We start from the raw sequence: 21,808 nt of genomic DNA, 5'->3' as shown, positions 1-21,808 counted from the left end.
AATTTTGTTGTGGGTGCTTCCTTAGCGGGTTGTGCAAGCCGCCACTCTGAATAACGCTTCGTACAGGTTTGGGGCCCTTGGGGATCACCAAGGGGGACAGGCCCCCCAAGAAGTTTGGAAATCACTATTTAAATGAAGTAGACATTGCGACACCCACTCGCTGTCAGTGCTTGTCCCCTTCTGCTAAAAGTGGCAAAGAGTCTTGAGACGCGTTCAAGTTAAACTGAGTTTATTTCACCCTTTTACAAAATTCAACATATGAACAATTGTGCTCGTGTCAAGGTTTTAGATTCCCCCCGCCCCCACTTTTTGCTTTCCCGTCTTTTAAAATTTGGTGCTCACAGAGCTTTTAAAACACATTCATAGTGGCAAGGGGTAGAGGGCCCACAAATGGCCGTTGCGCTGGGCAGGGGAGAGCAGAGGAAATAAAATTGAGCAGCTGTACCCAGTTGCAGAGATGCCAGAAGCCCTTGGACGAGGAAACCTTCTCCCTCGTCACGCAGACCCCACCTTTTCCTATATCCTCAAAGAAATGAAAAAGGGCCAGCATTTTGAGCAGCGGAGGATGGCAGCTTCTTAGGAGGAATGGCACCAACACGGGTGTTCAGGGTCTGGCAAAAGCCGCTGGACTTCCCTCCAGACAAAAGGGACTTTCTCTCACCTCACCGCTGCCTTCTCCTGCCCAGGTGCCCATCAGCCCGAGGGATGGCTCCAATAATCGACCGCCTCCTTTTCCCGGCAGAAAAAACCCACAAACTTAGCACAACATGAAGAGGACGGCACGGCAAGGCTCCACCTTGGCCTGCTAATGTTATCTTTTTAGAAATCTCCATTTGGGATGATCACAACATTGAAGGGGGCGATTAAAAAACAGCCCCGGTTATTTTAAAAAGCCCAAAGTGCACGTGTGTATGTGTGTGATTTTTTTTTTTATTAAAAAAAAACCTGGCCGTATTCCAAAAAGAGCGAGTGCTTGCTTGTGTTTGAACTGTGCATTGTGGTTCTAATCTGGGTTTCCACACATCCAACAGAGGTCAGAGAACACCGCTGGCAGAGCAGGATGGAGAGCAGCCTGTGCCTTTTTTTGGGTGGGGGTCCAAGTTGGGTAACCTCCAACCAGCACAGCAAAGGAGGACGATGAGGAGGAGGAACCATGTACACACATTTTTGAGTGGATGTCCAAAACCTAGCTTGGCACCTTACAGAGGTTTAAATGCACTAGGAGGAACAGGAGGGGCGACGCTTATCGTGGACGGGGAGAGATGAAGTTACTTTCATGTCACGTTCCCATCCACTAGATCCGGCACCCCCAAACTCAGCTCCCAGATGTTTTGGGACTACAATTAACACCATTCCTGACCACTGGTCCTGTTAGCTAGGGATGATGGGAGTTGTAGTCCCAAAACATCTGGAGGGCCGAGTCTGGGGATGCCTGCACCAGACGGAGAGACCATCTGCACATGGCTTCCTTTTAAGCCTTGCGCACCCAACAGAGGACGCCTGTACATGTTGTGGACATGCGAAGGAGGCTGATCACCATGGAGAATCCAACGTTTTATGTACCACCACCTCTTTTGCCCTGGCTGAGGATTATTCATTCATCCAGGCAGGGAGCAGAGTATGGGGAGAACGAGACATGTGGCTTAGAAGTGGGACGGGGGCTGCCTAAGGAGAACCTGCTTCCGTTGGGACAGCCACCTTTGTCCTTTACATTTCAACTCGCATGGCGACAGACTGCACTATTGGGTTACCGGGTGCAAAAGAGAGAGAATCTCCTTTTGAAAATGCAAAGGGGGAATTGCAGTCCCTGAAGACTATGCAAAAAAGAGCAGAGAGGTCTGTAAACATTCGTGAGTCGCAGCCATCAAACATGCCAGCGGGCGAATGCGCTTCCTGCCCAAATGGGGCACAGAGAGCCCCCCCTTCCACCTGCATTTCCACAAGAGGGTGATGGTTACCTTTTGCCTTCAGAGCTCCAACCAGCACCCACAACATGCAAAAATCAGGACCCCAGGACAGGAATCGCAGTGGGAGAATATATCAAGGGGACTGCCAACCTTCCCGGATGCTACAGGAAGGCGGCTATTTCACTACTGCCTTTCTATAAATAAAAAAGAGAAGGGGAATCTAAATTGCAGCCGGGGTGGCGGGCAGCAAGTTGTTCCATACCATCTCTTATAGTTTTGCAAAGACTGCACACAATGGCCTACTTGGCCAATGTGATGTCGAAGTGAGAGCCTTTCTAGAAAAGGCCCCCTGCGGAACCAAACCTCTGTGCAGAAGTAGCTTGAAAGCAATTGGGGGGGGGCAGAGACGGCCCTGCACTCTTTAGAACAATAATATTAATTTGTGTGCAGTCTCCCGTGGGGTCCAGCGCTCCTGGGGAGTAGACCACTCACCTGTCTCTCTCCAGCGGCTGCCGGCACCCCGGTCCCAAGAGCCATAGAGGATAAAGGGCACAGGAGGGAGGAGAAGAAGGGCAGTTTTAGGCATCAGGGCTGAGAGAGCTGTTGAGACCAGACATGATTGCTTGACAGAGGATGGATTTGGGGTACACTTCATGAGCAGGAATACAGCACCTTTCATCCGGAACACACCATGGCCCCGTTACGAGTGTGTGTGTCTTGTTGAAGAATCCCTAAGAGGCCACATCTAAAAGAAAACTTAACCCGCACTCCCAAATGACTCGCCTGCAGTCACCCTGGCGTTGCCTTCGCCTGTGGCGCGGAAACTTCCCACGATGCTTAAATTAAGACCTTTGAGCTTCCGCAAAGGGAGGTGGGGTGCTTATGCGATGCCCCTGCGTGGCACAGAGAGAAGCAGCAGCCCCCCCCCCGAGCCTGCAAGGAAGCAGCAGGGAAAGGGCACCCATTTTCCACTAGGGGCACCCGCAGCTGGGAAAAGCGCCGCTGGGTGGCTGGGTCGCCACAAAAAAAGGTTGATGCGGCAGGATGCTTTAGCACAGGTGGGTGTAGAGAAGCTCCCTGGAATCACTTTGCTCCTTGGCAGCTGCAGGGAGAGGGTATTTTTCAGCGGAAAGGGATCCACGGTTTCCTCCAGGAAATCCCAAGCTGGTCTCACTGAGAAGCAAACGGATGGAGGCCTCAGGTGGCCAGGTATTCCCTCCTTGAGAACAAGAAAGAAATCTGGGATATTGGCCGGGGTGGCCAGAGCGTGTTGGATGCAGCTTCCTGGGGCCTCTGCTTCTCCCCAAACAACATCATGGGCCGGGGGCGAAACAAACATGAAATATCCCCTCCCTCCCTCCCTCCCAGCAGCCCCCTCCCACCTTCTGGGAAAAAAAATATAGAAAGCCTTACCAGGCATATCTAAAACACTTCCATTTTAAATAATAATTAATATTTAAAAAACCCCAGTTTTGCCCTTGGCTAACCCACTACCTGGGGGACTAACCAGTCTCAGTTTTTCCTCAGTACACAATACCAAGCAGAGTCTTTAATGGGTGGTGCCCCACGGCTTACAGTCCCCGTGGGGCTGGCACAAGATGGCGGGAGCCACCGCTGTGTCCTTCTCCTCAGGCAGAAGGTGGTGCCTGTCCCAGGGGAGAGGAGCAGCAGCGGGAGGAGGAAACCCTTCCAGCCTCCCTCCTCGCCTCCGGTCTCGATCCAGAAGTCCGCAGCCAACGCACACAGACGCGTCTCCACACAGGCCTAGATGAACTTGAAGCACTTGGTTTTGTCGTGGGGCAGCCTGGTCTTGAAGAGGACGGAGTCCACGCGGAACTGGGTGTAGAGCAAAGGCATGTAGCCGTAGACTTTGACGAAGAAGTTGATGCATTTGTGCCGCTCGTGGAAGTGGGAGTCGTCGTGGGAGAGGGCCTGGGGGCAGCCGGGGCAGCGGAAGGTCCAGCGGGACGTCACCTGCGCACAGGAGGAGGACAAGGGAAGCAGGCCATGAGCTGGGAGGAGTCCCCCAAGAGGATTCAGCAGCCCAAAGTTGTGTGCTGGGCAAAGGATGCTCAAGCAGGGTTCCTCACAGAGTGGACTGGCACACTAAACTACAGTGGTACCTCAGTTTTCAAACAGCTTAGTTCACAAACAACTTGGAACCCGAATGCTGCAAAACCGGAAGTAGGTGTTCCGGTTTTCAGACTTTTTTTTGGAAGCCAAACATGCTCCGTTTTGAGTCCCCCTGTGTTTCCTGTTGCACTGCTAATTTGCGTCCCCTCATTCAAGCCTTCCGTTTCTGATTATAGTGTTCTAAGGTGATATTTGGAGCTTGTATTTGTTGCTTTTGTGTTTGCTATTTATTTTGCGTTTTCTGTTTTGAGGCTTTTTCAGTTAATTTTTTTTTGTGACTGTGTGGAACCCAGTTCAGCTACTGATTGATTGATTGATTGATTGATTGTGTGACTGCGGAAATGGATAAAAGCCTCCCATCCAAACAATGACTATCCTCAATGCAAGTAAGAAAAAAAATTAATTTTAATCTTTATCATCTACAATACTGTCTTATTTATTTTATAGTACAGCACATTGATTATTGCTCTCATTTTATGGGTCAATGGTCTCGTTAGATAGTAAAACTCATGCTAAATTACTGTTTTAGGGGGTGTTTTTAAAAGCCTGGAACGGATTAATCCGTTTAGCACTACTTTCTATGGGAAAGCGTGCCTTGGTTTTGGAACGCTTTGGTTTTGGAACAGACTTCCAGAACGGATTAAGTTTGAGAAGCAAGGTACCACTGTAGTAGACTATGCAGAGATGGTAAAAATGACTGGGAAAACCAGAAACCAGGAGGATCAAAACTTCAGCAAAGAATGGGAGAAATTCACATTATATTTGACAGACCACTGTACACATCTGAAATCTTTGGCAGGTTTTAAATACCTCTTATAACATTACATAGACTTTGGATATAAAGGGTTATGGTTAGGGTTAGGGTTAGATCTTTCTCTACAAGATCTCAAAGTAGCTATAATATTACAAAAGAATTTCAAAAACAGACTGGAAAGAGAAGTTGCTGAATTACAACTTATTACCAAACTTAAAACCATGGAGAGACCTGGTCTGAATAGAGACATTGGATTCTTATCTCATTATACACGATAATGCTATTTTTGGCTATCTCACCCCTTGCTTTTTCCTGTAAGAACAATTGCAGTCATTAATAGTCGTCAACAGGTTTACCACACCTATCAGCCAATCCCCCATCTCCCACCACCCTTCTGAGTAATACCCCTCCCCACCCTCTCACTATATATAAGTGTCTGGAGACTTCTGTTACTTCAGTGTATCTGAAGAAGTGTGCATGCACACGAAAGCTCATGCCAAGAACAAACTTAGTTGGTCTTAGTTGGAATTTTTTAATTTTGTTTCAACTATGGCAGACCGACACGGCCTTTGATCCTGGGACGATTCTGGTTTCCAGAAACACTGCACTTCACCAGAGCACCTCCCCAAAGGCGGGCACACCCAGCTACGCCAACTGAGCCTGAGGCCAAGGAGGGGCAGGGTGGGAGAGGGAGGCCCTGTGCCCACCCCCTCTGGAGCCCTCACGACGACTCTGGGAAGCCAAAAGATTGCTCTGCCCACGCCAAGCGGCTGCCCTTATCCGCAAAGGCTCGTTTTCATGAAGAGACACATAATGCCTGGCAGGGACCTCGGCAGGTCGGCTTCAGCTAGAAGTCTCCTCCGTCTTCCTCCTGCCAAATCTGGCTGCTAAGCAGAGCCAAAAGGTCAAAGCAATTACTAACAGCCGCTGATGGACTTTGCTCTGGAGAAATACCAGCTAATGACGGTGCCAAATTAAAGGGCCTCTGGAGACCTGTCCTAGGCCTTACGCAGTGGGTACCCTGACCCCTATGGCAAGGGCTGGCATAGCTGTCAACTTTTCCCGTTTTTTAAGGGAAATTCCCTCATTCCGAATAGGATCCCTCACAAGAAAAGTTGACAGCTATGAGGGCTGGTCCCATCTCAAGTACCGTATTTTTCTCTCTATAGGACGCACTTCTTCCCCTCCAAAAATGAAGGGGAAATGTATGTGCATTTTATGGAGCGAATGCAGGCTCCTTGGCTTCAGCAATAGCAACGTGAAACCTCCGAAGCGCAGAGGGAGAGCTCCCCCCGCGCTCCGGAGGCTTTGCGTTGCTTTCACTGAAGCCGCCTGAAGGCCCCTGAGCGCAGTGGGAACTCCCACTGTGCTCAGGAGGCTTCAGGCAGCTATCCGCAAGCCTTCGGAGCGCAGCAGGAGTTCCCGCTGCGCTCCGAAGGCTTGCAGATAGCCGCCTGAAGCCTGGAGAGCGAGAGGGGTCGGCTTTGCTTCGCTGGAGAGGTGCTGCACAGTTTTCCCTCTCTGCGCAGCACCCTTCAGCGAAGCGGGAGGAGACATGGAAGGGGCACAGTTTCTCCTGCCGCTTCGCTGAAGGGGCGCTGAGCAGAGAGGGGGAGAATTTTATTTCCCCGTTCTCCCCCTCCTATGGTCCGGTGCGTTCTATGGTCTCGTGAGTCCTATAGAGCGAAAAATACAGTAATACTCAAAGGAATTGTGCAAGTCAGTAAGATGTACTGCTCTCACCTGGCTTGAGAGCAGTACATGTGAAAAGGATCTAGGAGTCTTGGTTGACCACAAACTTGACATGAGCCAACAGTGTGACGCGGCAGCTAAAAAAGCCAATGCAATTCTGGGCTGCATCAATAGGAGTATAGCATCTAGATCAAGGGAAGTAATAGTGCCACTGTATTCTGCTCTGGTCAGACCTCACCTGGAGTACTGTGTCCAGTTCTGGGCACCACAGTTCAAGAAGGACACTGACAAACTGGAACGTGTCCAGAGGAGGGCAACCAAAATGGTCAAAGGCCTGGAAACAATGCCCTATGAGGAACGGCTAAGGGAGCTGGGCATGTTTAGCCTGGAGAAGAGGAGGTTAAGGGGTGATATGATAGCCATGTTCAAATATATAAAAGGATGTCACATAGAGGAGGGAGAAAGGTTGTTTTCTGCTGCTCCAGAGAAGCGGACACGGAGCAATGGTTCCAAACTACAAGAAAGAAGATTCCACCTAAACCTTAGGAAGAACTTCCTGACAGTAAGAGCTGTTCGACAGTGGAATTTGCTGCCAAGGAGTGTGGTGGAGTCTCCTTCTTTGGAGGTCTTTAAGCAGAGGCTTGACAACCATATGTCAGGAGGGCTCTGATGGTGTTTCCTGCTTGGTAGGGGGTTGGACTCGATGGCCCTTGTGGTCTCTTCCAACTCTAGGATTCTATGATTCTAAGATCTACTCTTTTTTTGCATGGTTTTTTTTTTTTTTTGCATGGGGAACACCACCATCTTGCATGTTGTAGAATGCTTCCAAATTTTCAAAGCACCCCCTGGGCGTTGTCTTTGTCCTCAAAGGCGAGGACGTTTGGGCTCTGACAACCGAACGAGCTTCCCTTGCCAAAGGTATCTGAATGGAGACATTCCCCCTTTTTCAACCTGCGGGTCCCCAGATGTTGTTTAACTACAACTCCCATCAACCCTAGCTAGCAAGGCCAGAGCTTGGGGATGATGGGAGGTGTAGTCCAACAACATCTGGGGACCCACAGGTTGAGAAGCGCCATTTCAAGGAAGGTCAGTGTCTTCTCCTTCTGGGGTATCTGGAGGGGGGAGCTTATTAGCAGTAGTGGGTTCAGAAAGTGCCATAACTTACACACGGAGCTTATTTGTGCCTTGAGACAACTGCAGGTGAGATCTAAAAGATCACCCCACTCCTTATATGCACTACCAATCGTTCTGCATACAACCTGTACGAGATGACCTCCTGAAGATGTCACCCTATTAGGAGGTTCATTCTGGACAATGCAGAAATATGGCCTTTTGTGTGGTGGCCCCTAACTTGGCCCATAAGAATCCCCTACGCTATCTCTCTGGAGTCTGCTGAAGACTGCCAAAGTGTTTTAAGTGTAGATTTTCTTTACCCACACTGGACCAGATATATGCTGCTTTCTAATCGCTGTTGTCTTTATTTTTCATTGCTTTGGGGTGTTTCATGGGAAGCGACTCCTAAATTAAATTGATAACACAAAATACAGGATTTCCTAAGTTGCAGGGTGGTTTTCAATCCTTGGGGTGGGGGGGGGGTCTCTACTTGTTATTCTTTCTCCCACATCCCAGGGCCAATTTGACAGGCCTGGTCTAGATCATATTGTATCAAACCCAAAGGGAAAGAGAAAAAGGCAATGAAAACAGATTGTGAATTTGTGCATGAGCTTGGGTGTGTGTTTTTATATATAGGGGAAGCTTTTTACTTGATGGGAAGTTTCTTCCACTTGACCTAACAGTTTAATTGATTAAATGCTGCAATCCTCTTTTCCACACCATCGTTCAGTTTGCCATGCCCCAAACTTGGCCCTCCAGATGTTTTGGGACTACAACTCCCATCATCCCTAGCTAACAGGACCAGTGGTCAGGGATGATGGGAATTGTAGTCCCAAAACATCTGGAGGGACGAATTTGGGGGCGCCTGCCCTAGTAGCTCAGGAATGAGAGATAATTTTGCCCTAGCAAAAAAAGGGAACGGTCCTCTCAAGTCCCCCGCCAAGCGCTTACCTTGATCGGTGGCTTCCTGGTGATATGAGAGACCAGGAAGTTCATAGCGATATCCTCACAGTTGATGTATTCATCTACCATATCTCGGATGGCCTGGGGCATCACATAGGAATACAGGTAGGCATAGTACTGCAGGTGAAAGGGAGAGAGAGAGGGAAGGAGAATGGGAAAACATCAGAAAATGGTCAAGATCCCACCACACAAATGCCACTGATTTCCCTTGGCTGAGTCCAAATATACACACCTTGGGGAAAAGAGAAGAGTCTTGCGCAGGTGAAATGGACCCAATATAACACAATGGCTTGTTCGATTTCATTTTCTTCTCTGCCTCAGAAGAACCACATTGGATCTGGGTGTAAGCCAGGGACGGGGATCCTGTGGAACTCCAAATGTTCCTGCACTCCAATTACCATCATCCCTGGATACTGGCCATGCTGGCTGAGGATGATGGGAGTTGGAGTCCAACAGCATCTGTGCCCCATTCTAGGTCCAAACTCCTTCCAGACAAGGGAAGGAGGAACAGTGCTTAGCTCCTTCGCTGGCTCTCTAACTGCCCACCTAGGCAAGTCCATTTGCACTGAAAAGACGGCCCGATATTGGTTCCAACCACTAGATCACGAGTTTCTGCACCCCTTCCCTCTACTTCGCCCAAGAGGACAATTTCTCAGCCCTGTTCTGTTTTCTCCATCGTGCCCGAACAGGTGGAAGGACAGGACAGCTTGAGTTTGGCTCCCGGCTTCTGTGGATGTGGCCTGTGAGAATAACAGCTCCCTCTGCCCACCAGGAACAGGCAGGTTGGCAAAGGAAGCTCCGTCCCTTGTGGAGGGCTGAGCTGAGAGCCACTCCCAGCGACTGGGGTCCCCCTCCCTTACCTTGTGGAAGAAGGCAGCGCCCGTCAGCACCATGGAGAGCTCACAGGAGTAGTTGGAGTTGTACAGCCAGGATTGGTGAGGGATGTCCCATGCGTGGTAGCGCCCAGGGAAGCCGACAATGCGGTCCCTGGCTTCTCTCCAGACCCTGAAGATGCAAAGTGGGAAGGGAAGAGATGGAACAAGGCGGACAGACTGGGGACAAAGAGCGCCGCACAACACCAGCACAAGCGGCCCTCTCACCAAGCCGACGGCGGCTGATTCATACATTGTTTTAGGCAGACATCACAGGGCGTTCGCTGTTAAGCCAGGCGGCAAATATTCAGCAAAGAAAATGGGCAACAATGAGAACAGAGGCTGATTGTAATGCAAAGCCCAGAGGACTCCCCCCTCACACACTTTCTTTTAGACTTTTAACATTCAGCTTTTTCTTGGTTTCTACCCTTTTCTTCAGCAAACACACAGACACACATTTTGTTTCTCTTCTGTTTATTGTAATGATAACAGAAACAGCTCGTCCTTCCTAAAGTTACTGGTAGGGCGAGGGCAGGACTGCGAATCACAGCCACTTGGATTTCGGGGCAGAAAACCAGAGCTTTAGCTTACAGAGCCACACATCTCACAAAATGCTCCTGCTACTATTTTACCTCCTAGGGCCATTACATTTTACACTCCAAGAAGCTCAACGTGGTGCACACGGTCTATGTATCTCCCGCTTGGACTACTGCAATGCGCTGTACGTGGGGCGACCTTCGAAGGTGACCCGGAAACTGTAACTAATCCAGAATACGGCAGCTAGAAGAGCACCAGAAATAGCTTGAGTGCACACTCCGGCGCACACGCTCCGGTCCACCGAGAGGTTTGCCGGGGAGTGGGCCGGACCAGCCTCAAAAAATGTTGCCGACCCCTGGACTAAATGACTCTTTTGGTCCCTTCCAATTCTATGATTCTATGCACATACACAGCCTGCAAACTTTGATAATTATCTGAAGTGAAGCCCATATCTTGAGTGAGGTCCACGTCGATCATCTGACCAGGGCCGTATATGGCTATACAGGCCTCTCCTCATCCACTTAAAAACAAGATTTATAGAGGGAGAAGCAAATCTTGCCATCTCTCCATGTCTCTTCCCCCCACAATGCCAGTTTCATAAACGTGGTTAGGGCTTATTACCCTTCCTACAAAAACACTCCCACGACTCCTCAAGTCGTGCCAGCAAGGAGCAGTCCCTCTTGCACTGCGACTATAAATAGAGGCACGTTGCTAAAAATAAGGATTTGTTGCAGCCAAACATCTGCATGCGGTGGGAATTTAGAGAAATAAGACCCCGCAGCTAATTTTTCCTGAAGATATCCCCTCGTGCAGATAGGGAGAGTAAGATCTATGAACAAGACACAGTTTCCCTTGCTGGGGGGCACGCGGGAGAGCAGAACTCCTCAGGAAAGGAGGAGGAAAGGACAGAGACCCTTTGCTCCAATGCTCAAAAACAGTCTCTCTCACATGCAACGTGAGAGGGAAGTATAAGTTAGGACTCAAAGCAGAAAGGACAGCGTAATTATGCAAGTGGAAGGGAGGAAAACCAGCCTTGTTTGGCCACAAAGTGCTCAGTGGTTGCTAAAATGGGTGGTATGCCTTGGGGGGGGGGGAGGGATTTCCAGGGGACAATAAGAGGCAAGAGGGCAGAAGAAGGACATTAGAGGTGTAAATGGCTTTCATTTCATCAGTATGCAGATGATACCCAGCTCTACCTCTCTTTTAAACCAGAACCAGTGAAGGCGGTGAAGGTCCTGTGTGAGTGCCTGGAGGTGGTTGGAGGATGGATGGCAGCTAATGGATTGAGGTTGAATCCTGACAAGACAGAAGTACTGTTTTGGGGGGACAGGAGGCGGGCAGGTGTGGAGGACTCCCTGGTCCTGAATCAGGTAACTGTGCCCCTGAAGGACCAGGTGCGCAGCCTGGGAGTCATTTTGGACTCACAGCTGTCCATGGAAGAGCAGGTCAATTCTGTGTCCAAGGCAGCTGTCTACCAGCTCCACCTGGTACGCAGGATGAGACCCTCCCTGCCCGCAGACTGTCTCGCCAGAGTGGTGCATGCTCTGGTTATCTCCCGCTTGGACTACTGCGATGGGGAACTATGTGGGGCTACCTTTGAAGGTGACCTGGAAACTACAACTAATCCAGAATGTGGCAGCTAGACTGGTGACTGGGAGCAGCCACCGAGACCACATAACACAGGTCTTGAAAGACCTACATTGGCTCCCAGTCCGTTTCCGAGCACAAATCAAAGTGTTGGTGCTGACCTTAAAACCCTAAACGGCCTCAGCCCAGTATACCTGAAAGAGCGTCTCCACCCCCCATCGTTCTGCCCGGACGCTGAGGTCCAGCTCCGAGGGCCTTTTGGCGGTTCCCTCACTGCGAGAAGCAAAGCTACAGGGAACCAGGCAGAGGGCCTTCTTGGTAGTGGCGCCCACCCTGTGGAATGCCCTCCCACCAGATGTCAAAGAGATAAACAACTACCTGACATTCAGAAGACATCTGAAGGCAGCCCTGTTCAGGGAAGTTTTTAATGTGTGACATTTTAATGTATTTTTAATCTTTGCTGGAAGCCGCCCAGAGTGGTTGGGGAAACCCAGCCAGATGGGCGGGGTACAAATAATAAATTATTATTATATTATTATTATTTCAGGCTTTGAAAAGCTGGTATCACTGGATCAAATTCATCAGTGTTATTTCAACTAAACAATAGGATTTTGAACAGGCATAGGCAAACTCGGCCCTCCAGATGCTTTGGGACTACAACTCCCATCATCCCCAGCTAACAGGACCAGTGTTCAGGGATGATGGGAGTTGTAGTCCCAAAAACATATGGAGGGCCGAGTTTGCCTATGCCCAATTCTGAATGAAGGTGCAACTGGTTGTTACCGTTTTGAATTTTACTGTATTATCTTTCTTTGTGTGCCGTGGAAACCACTGCTCTGAATAATGCTTTTCTGCAGGGGAGGCACTGAGAATGAGATAACGGAATCAAGGTGGCGGGGACCCGGAAAATCAAATGTTCGGGAACCGCTGGGTTAGCTTAATTGGGCTTGCTGGAGAGAGGCAACAGTGAACGGCCCCGAATGAATGGGAAGGAAGGGAAGAGGCTGTTGGGCCCCTTTGGCAGGATCCGTCCCTTGCCCGTTAAAGAGCAAAGTTTTTGGCTCACCGGAATCCAAACATGATCTCGTCGTGGCGCAGGTGGGCGTCATCGTCGATGGACAGGATGGCTTCCGTCTCAATCTCATCCCAGGGCAGGAAGCGGTTGTTCAGGCTGTTCTTCTCTGTGCGCACCACCTAAGGAACAGAAGTATTTTTTCTAAATAAAAAACAACAACAACTCATGCTGGGCGAGATCTCGCAGTGGACGTAAAAGGGAGGGGGTTTTCCTGTTCCAGAGATCTCCTAAGGTATCACACAAGCATAGAGACACAGAGCCCCCTAACAGGACATTATGCATGTATGTGGATAACCGCAGCCAGGGAGAAGCGACTCTGGAGAGAATGACTTGGAGCACAGACTCTATGTGGGGTGTGTGTGTGTGTGTGTGTGTTAACTGCCCTTCCCTCTGCTCTAAGCTACCCTCCCCTAAAGATGCTGCTGTCTGATAGACAGGGGGAGAGTCCACCTTCAGCCACCTATGACTTGGGTCACCTTCAGCCCTTGGACTTAGGACTGCTTTCTATACCTCTTCCTTAGGGCTCTTCCTTAACGTTACTGTGTCCAGCTATAGGTAGGGGACTGAGTGCTTGATTTATTATTGTTGTTGTTGTTGTTAAACTTAAAATTAGACAATACAACACATTGCATATAATACATACATTACCTACCTACATACCCAATGTAAATATACCCAAGTGTTTGACTTTCAGCTACAGTGGTACCTCGGGTTAAGAACATAATTTGTTCCAGAGGTCTGTTCTTAACCTGAAACTGTTCTTAACCTGAGGTACCACTTTAGCTAATGGGGCCTCCCGCTGCTGCCGCGCTGCTACCATACGATTCTCATCCTGAAACAAAGTTCTTAACCCAAGGTAATATTTCTGGGTTAGCGGAGTCTGTAACCTGAAGCATCTGTAACCTGAAGCGTCTGTAACTCGAGGTACCACTGTATTCTCATTGTGATATTTTACAGTTTGGTGGTCTATACACATTTATACTCCTCTATTTTCTAGATTCATTCTATATCTGTCAGGAGATTAGTCTTGTCCATATAATTCTTATGGGTATTCACTGAAGATTATCCATTCACTGTTTATACTTTTTGTATAGCATTTCCTCTAATTCTCCCTGTTAACTTGAATGAAAAACAACCATCCAAAGGATAAATGGACATAAATCTGATATCAGGAATCACAAGACAGAGAAACCAGTAGGAGAACACTTCAATCTCCCAGGACATTCTATAAGATCTCAAAGTAGCTGTCTTATTACAAAAGGATTTCAGAAACAGACTGGAAAGTGAAGTTGCTGAATTACAACTTATTACCAAACCTAAAACCATGGAGAGACCAGGTCTGAATAGAGACATTGGATTCTTATCTCATTATACATGATAAAGCTATTTTTGGCCATCTCACCCCTTGCTTTTTCCTGTAAGACCAATTGCAGTCATTAACAGTTATCAACAGGTTTACCACACCTAAATCACCCATTCACACCACACTTCTGAGTAATCTCCCCACCCTCTCATTATATATAAGGGTCTGGGGACTTCTGTTTCAGTATATCTGAAGAAGTGTGCATGCACACGAAAGCTCATACCAAGAACAAACTTAGGTAAAGGTAAAGGGACCCCTGACCATTAGGTCCAGTCGTGGCTGACTCTGGAGTTGCGGTGCTCATCTCGCTTTACTGGCCGAGGGAGCCGGCGTACAGCTTCCGGGTCACGTGGCCAGCATGACTAAGCCACTTCCACTTCCGGGTTGGCGCCATCGCCGAATGGCGGACTCCCTCCGAGCTCCGGAGGGAGCCTGCTCGGCAGGGGCTGGGTTCTACCGCGCCGGCGACGCGGGGACCCTCAAAAACCATGGGCGCTGAAACCCATGGGCATGGTGACTCGGCGGGCACCGTTTGCGCCCCCCGACCCGCGAAGGAGCCTTTTTAAAGGCTGCGGAGCGGGTGATGGGGGTGTGTGCTGTGAGTCCTCCGCTTCCCCTGCCAAGCGAAGCCGCATGCCATTCGACGGAGAGCGCTGACTTCTTCCATTGAAAATTTGGTCTTTAAAAGAATAACCCATGAGTAATTGGAACTTGAATTAAAAAAGGGGGAAAATTCTATTTAAATTCGGAGCGAGCGGGGGAGGTGCAAAAAGGAAGTCAGCCTCCCCCCTGTTGTAGAGGAGCTAAAGCAAAGGATTTGACAACTAAGATCGAGTGTAACCTTTTTTTGATAAAGTTATTAACTTTGCGATGGAAAATTATAAGACTGGGCTGGAGGAGAAAAGTGGAATGTTAATTAAAATGCAACCCCCCCCCCCGGAAACCCCGGGAGCGATCTGAAAGAGCGCTGGGAGAGGAGAAATAGAGGTTTTGACAGCTGTCAAAGGAGCTGTCAAAGCGGAAGAACAAAAAGAGAACTTTGTTACGAGGACTTTGCTGGTCACATTTGTTACAAATTGGATATAAATTGTTTAAAACAAGGAATAATAAGTTACTTTGACTGTTGGGTGTGATCAGGAAGGAAACTGAGTTACTATAATCCTTCTAGAGGAGCTGTGGGACACTACAAGTATTGTTGGCATTGAATTTGAATAGGACTTTTTATCGCCTGGGAAACTGCAGAAATGGAACACTATTTTGTCTACAGAGGTCTACACACTAAAGGAGACAATAGATTTATCTATTGAAGAATGGAAGGGACTTGACGTAATGTTTTGTTCCTGAATAACAAAGCCTCTGCAGAGGAATCAGAAGCTTTTTGGAATTAGAACATTTGTGCAGGAGAGCAGGGGGAAAAAAAAGAGGAGGAGAGAGAACAACAAGAACAATAAGAATAACAAGAACTGGATAAAGTTGGAAGATAGACTCCTTCCAAGATCGGACATGTGAAATCAAAGATGACCAAAAGACGGCAAAGACTAATAAAAAGACGGCAAAGCGGACTGGTGAAGGAATGTGGTTTAGATGTGGGAGCTCCAGGATGACAGTAGACATTGATGGACATTGGGAACGCAACCGGGAAAGGGGGGGAGGGAAATTTGGAATCCAAAGGGTGTTAAATTACATTTTATTCTTTTTTTTATCTTTCTGTTTATCTTAATCTGTATTGCATATTAAAGACGGGAACTCGTGGAAGGGAACAGGTCGATTTTAGGGGATGGGAAAATATTTTTTTTAAATTGGGCCAATGATAATAATTTTAAAATTTGGGGTAAGAATTTGTTGAATCTATTTGAAAGAATTGGAATACAAGAGGGGGAGGGGAGGGGAAGTCCTGGAAAGATGCCAATGAAAATAAGGTTTTAAATTTGGATGTTTTTCTTTTTCTGTTATATTTGAAAATCTTTAATAAATATTATTAAAAAAAAAAAGCATGACTAAGCCACTTCCGGCGAACCAGAGCAGCGCACGGAAACGCCGTTTACCTTCCCACTGGAGCGGTGCCTATTGATCTACTTGCACTTTGAGGTGCTTTCGAACTGCTAGGTTGGCAGGAGCTGGGACAGAGCAATGGGAGCTCACCCCATCGTGGGGATTCGAACCACCGACCTTCCGATCGGCAAACCCAAGAGGCTCAGTGGTTTAGACCACAGTGCTACCTGCGCCCCATGGGGCCAAAGGCAAAAGTGGGCAGGGCAATGGACGCAATTTTTACCTTTGTAAAGTGGGCTAGATTGACCAGAGTTCAAGGGCATGTTTCAGCCAGGCAAGAGAACTCAAGGAGGGTGTAAAGCAGGGCTGGCAGGGGGTGTGGCCTGGGAGATGGGTGTGGCCTGGAGAGAGAGTTCTGATGACCAAGCAGAGGATTTTTAGATCTTATTATGGGTTTTTTATAGTTAAAGCTATGGTTTTCGCAGTAGTGATGTATGGAAGTGAGAGCTGGACCATAAAGAAGACTGATCGCCAAAGAATTGATGCTTTTGAATTCTGGTGCTGGAGGAGACTCTTGAGAGTCCCATGGACTGCAAGAAGATCAAACCTCTCCATTCTGAGGGAAATCAGCCCTGAGTGCTCACTGGAAGGACAGATCCTGAAGCTGAGGCTCCAATACTTTGGCCACCTCATGAGAAAAGAAGACTCCCTGGAAAAGACCCTGATGCTGGGAAAGATGGAGGGCACAAGGAGAAGGGGAAGACAGAGGACGAGATGGTGGGACAGTGTTCTTGAAGCTACCAGCATGAGTTTGACCAAACTGCGGGAGGCAGTGGAAGACAGGAGTGCCTGGCGTGCTCTGGTCCAGGGTGTCACGAAGAGGCGGACACGACTAAACGACTAAACAACAACAACATGGTTTATCTGGAAATCATTCAATTTGGTTGCACACTTTTTAGATGTCTTTTATTTATTGTTCATGACCACTTGTTGTAATTAAGCAAATATTTTCACGTTGGAGTATCGCCTTGCGCATGGCTGCGAACTATGGAAAGGCAGCTTACAAATAAGATGATGATTAATTGGGGGAGTCCACATTTGGCCCCCAGACACAAGTGCCCCCATCACAGCTCTTAAGATGTCCATTTCCCATTCCAAAACGCAGAAACTCCCTTTACCACCACCCCCATGCCTACATTTTTCATATAGCGAGCAAAGTCTTTAAACAAGCGTAGAGAAATACGGCATTACGGTGGTGAAATGCTATTAAATAAGATTACATTTGGATCGCATTAACAAAAAAATAAAATCTGGCGCTGAAACCATTAGCGGTGGAAAATATTTGTCGGAAGGAACCAGGTGACAGCTGGCATGATTAAATCCCCGCATTAAGCCAACATTAGTACTTTCCCCTGTCAATAGCGGGAGAGAGAGAGAGAGAGAAAAATATGGAACATTCGACAAGCAGGCATTTAGAATGTTCCAAGAAAGATCTATCAAAAGAAGAAGGAATATCCAAGGCAAGCAAAGAAGGCAGCTGGCTAGGGTGAGTGGAGGAGGCGCATGGTGGGCATCGCGGATCATGCGGCGAGCAGCGCACTGAAAGGGGCGCATGATGCACCTGGGATCCTTCCCCTGCCTTTGCAACATCCCAGCAGCGCCCGGCAGGAAAAGCCCAGGTCACCTGGCCAGTGGCAAACGGATGCATCGTGACACCTGGGACGGGGCATTGCTACGTAGGATGCATGTGCGGTGTCGCTATATACGACGCATGCACTGTACATAGTGATGCCGCACATGCGCTGTACATAGCGGTTTGCCGGCAGCGGTGCTCCAGTGCTGTGCGGACGGTGCCAGGATCCTCTGCTTGCAGCTGTTGCCGCGAACGGAGGATCCTCTACATGGGGCTGTAGTGGTGACAGAGGGATCCCACTGCCGTCTGTATGGCGCTCGAGCGGCACCGGCGGCAAACCGCTATGTACAGCGCATGTGCGGCGGCATTATGTACAGCGCATGTCAGTGTTTGAAAAAGAAAAGGTTCTGACATCCTGTTTACTCCTTTGCCTAGTCCTCAGACCTTAGTTGGCACAAAAGAGTCTTTGAGAAAGAGTATTCTTGCAGAGTATTGCTGCTTTTATTCTTGAAAAGTCTTCTTCTCCAACCACGACCGACAGCTTTTACACACACCAAATGCAACCAGCTTTCTACATTCCAACCAACCCACACCAACACTAACATTGACCACTCTATATGTACAGGTACAATTTGGTGAAAGGTTGCATGAGTCATTGCAGGCCACTGACTCATGCTGACTCAGTTCTTTTAGCATTAAAGAAACAGCAACCAATTTTTAGCTGTGACAGCGCATGTGTGTGAGGCCGCACATGCGCTGTACATAATGGTTTGCCGCGGGCACCGGGATCATCTGCTCACAGCTGCAGCCACGAACGGAGGATCCTCCACATGCAGCTTGGGCCGCTGCGGGTTGCCTTCTTGTCACCCCCCCAGACATGGCACCCGGAGCGCACTGCCCCCCCCCCATTGCGACGCCACTGCACCTGGCTTTTGCTAGGCAAGCGCACACAAAAATTCCACCACTCGGGCTCCACAACTTTCTTTACAAAATGCACCAACACTCACCAATGTGCAGGGAGCAGCGCTTCCATTTTAACGAATTTGCATATTATTAGTTTGCAAGGTTTCTCACCCGCCTTCCCCGGGACAGTTTACAGCAGTGATGCTCAAAGGGTGTGAGAGGAAGATTCAAGGACAATCAAAGAAACACTAAAACTTTTTTTAAAAAAAAAATAAAAATATTTGCAGAATATGGATAGCGTTCTACGTTATCAATCAAGCGTCGGTAGTTGTTGTTTCATTCTGCTTTCCAGCGTATTTCTTATCAATATTGGTGCAGTGCGAGCAAATGTTTATCCTGAAAAGTGTGGCCCAGAGAAGGAAGTTTGAGAACCGTTGGCTTACAGCAACGTAATATACATATCAAACGGTTACGGTTATTTTAAAAAACAACAACAAGTAGTTTCAACCAGAACAGAATACTTATTCAGCAAAAGAGGTGGGAGCCACTAAACAAAATATCTTAACTGCCAATTGACAGGGTAAAACAGAAACAGGGAGCAAGGCAGAGGGCCTTCTCGGTGGTGGCTCCCTCCCTGTGGAACGCCCTCCCATCAGATGTCGAGGAGATAAAGAATTACACAACGTATGTGAATTACTGGCATCTGAAGTCCGCCTATGACAAGGAAACAGGTCACAGTGCAGTTACACATTTCAAATCGCTAAGGAGGGAATAATTAAAGATTATACGCAGAACATCAGCCTTTCCATTTCCCGGATCTTAAATATTAAGCTGTCCAGGCTTCATGGTGCATTAAGGCAGCTTTTAAATCCTAGTTCCATGCAGCTTTGATAGTAATCAATAATAATGATAGCAGCAAGAATAATGCAGCTGTACACATATATAGATTTCTGCATAATGAGAGAATACTTATTTGGAGATATTTAAGATGCAAACACCCTGCGGATCAATATAGTCTAAGGAAGCAGCTCAAACAGTCACATTGATTCTCCTGCTGTTTTTCCTGTAAACGTGCAGGAGACCAGAATGCGAATGCTGCCTCTTGAGGGAAGAGAGAGCGGATTCCTTCCTCGTGCAACTGGAAGGGGCAACCTCTCTGGAGACGTAGATTAATGGACACCATAACCCTGAACTCATTAATTGAAGGCAGGAGCCATTTAATCTCTGCGATTCTTTATAAGGAATCTGGGGCCAGTGTGTTAGAGGGTTGGGGCGAGAATACTGGTATTTAAAATAATATTTCTTTTTATTTGTTTACTCAAAAACCTACAAATCAATAACGCATTGAAGGAAACAAATAAAAAGGAAACAATACTCCACGAAAACTAAAACTGAACATACAAGATACAAAATTTGGTGACTACATTCACATTTCCTAGGATGATGAGGATGAGGATGATGATTGCTATTAGGAAGTAGTAACATGTCCTTTTTTCTTTCCTTTTTATCTGGTTTATAAATATCAGGGAATTGTCCCAGGGGTCTTATTATGTTGCCACTTGAAACAAAAATCTGCCCTTTCCCCCCCTTATGGGGTATCCAAGAGCCCATATAGACTCCTTATGTAGGTTCGCTATTGGTAGGAGAAAATAACAGAGGCCAACCAGAGAATACTGAGAAGCAAAACAGCTCATAAGCCTGGTCTTTACTGATCTGTTGCAACAGGGTCCTCGCTCCCCACACGCAGGAAGGAGGAAGAACCCAGAACAATGGTGTGCAAGCCCTTATTTAGACTTTTGAAATTGCCACCCTGTAGATCAAGACCTGACAAACCTAGACAGCATCTTAAAAAGCAGAGACATCACCTTGCCAACAAAGGTTCGTATAGTTAAAGCTATGATTTTCCCAGTATGGAAGTGAGAGCTGGACCATAAAGAAGGATGATCATCAAAGAATTGATGCTTTTGAATTCTGGTGCTGGAGGAGACACTTGAGAGTCCCATGGACTGCAAGAAGATCAAACCGATCCATTCTGAAGGAAATCAGCCCTGAGTGCTCACTGGAAGGACAGATTCTGAAGCTTTGGCCACCTCATGAGAAGAGAAGACTCCCTGGAAAAGACCCTGATGTTGGGAAAGATGGAGGGCACAAGGAGAAGGGGACGACAGAGGACGAGATGGTTGGAGAGTGTCCTCGAAGCTACCAGCATGAGTTTGACCAAAGTGCGGGAGGCAGTGGAAGACAGGAGTGCCTGGCGTGCTCTGGTCCATGGGGTCAGGAAGAGTCGGACACGACTAAACGACTAAACAACAACAAATATCCCCCAATGGACAGGCGCAAATTCTCTGGTCATATGGGACTTTTTTAAAGGATCCTTCCAAGACCGGCGAAGGCAGAGCAGAGCTTCTGGCAAGTGTAAAAGCCCTTCTTGCATTTTTTTTTTTTGGGGGGGGGGACTTTTTGTTGATGTTGCCAAGTGTTACACAACTGGGAGACAGCAGACACCCTTATTAAGCTGCTGCCAGTCACCCGGAGATCTTTCTGTAGTACCTGATGTGCCTCCTGCCCAGCCCATCCCCCCAAAAAACTCAAGTGTGTGTTGTTGATGGATGAGGTGGAAGCAGTCGGGGTCTTGGAAGGAAGTGACCACGTTCCTCTTGGGATTCATTATACAGAGGAAAAGGAAAGCTGAATGCAGTCAGACCCGCACTCTGGTCTTCAGCAAAGTTGATTTCAAAAAGTGTAAGAAACTACTGGGTAAACATCCTGTTTAGGGAAGTGTTTAATGACTGATGTTTCAATGTAATGTTTCAATGTTTTGAATCTTTTGTTGGAAGCCGCCCAGAGTGGCTAGGGAAACCCAGCCAGATGGGCGGGGTATAAATTATTATTATTATTATTATTATTATTATTATTATTATTATTATTACAGTCATACCTGGGGTTACAGACGCCTCAGGTTCTGTTTTTTTGGGTTACAGACCACCGAAACCCGGAAGTACCGGAACCGGTTACTTCCATGTTTCGCCAGTTGCGCATGCACAGAAGCACTAAATCGCTCTTTGCGTAGAAGCGCTGAATCGCAACCCACACTTGCTCAATTGAGCCACTGTGGGTTGTGAACGTGCATCCTGCACGGATTACGTTTGCAACCTGAGCGTCCACTGTATTATTATATCCCATGGTCAGAAATACTCCGAGTGAGGGTTGTACGTGGTGGGTGGGAGTTTCTTAAAAGCGAGATATCGAAGGCACAATCACAAATAATTCTAACAGGAAAGAAA

General features: G+C 47.8%; 1 protein-coding gene across 3 annotated transcripts in view; it reads right to left on the bottom strand.

Moving 5' to 3' along the window:
• Nucleotides 1-212: 212 nt before the first annotated feature.
• EXTL3 (exostosin like glycosyltransferase 3) overlaps nt 213-21,808 on the bottom strand; it is a 174,949-nt gene continuing 153,353 nt past the window's right edge. For all 3 annotated transcript variants that reach the window (XM_079968579.1, XM_079968578.1, XM_079968580.1), the window contains 4 exons: nt 12,625-12,752; nt 9,423-9,567; nt 8,551-8,679; nt 213-3,881 (listed from right to left, as the gene is read on the bottom strand). In XM_079968579.1, coding sequence (XP_079824705.1) covers nt 3,672-3,881; nt 8,551-8,679; nt 9,423-9,567; nt 12,625-12,752 — 612 coding nt within the window. In that variant the 3' untranslated portion in view covers nt 213-3,671. The remainder of the gene's footprint in view (nt 3,882-8,550; nt 8,680-9,422; nt 9,568-12,624; nt 12,753-21,808) is intronic.

This window comes from Podarcis cretensis (genome assembly GCF_951804945.1).
Source record: "Podarcis cretensis genome assembly, chromosome: 3".
Taxonomy (NCBI): Eukaryota; Metazoa; Chordata; class Lepidosauria; order Squamata; family Lacertidae; genus Podarcis; species Podarcis cretensis.
Note: the sequence above shows the minus strand (reverse complement) of the source record. Positions and strands in the feature narration are given on the sequence as shown.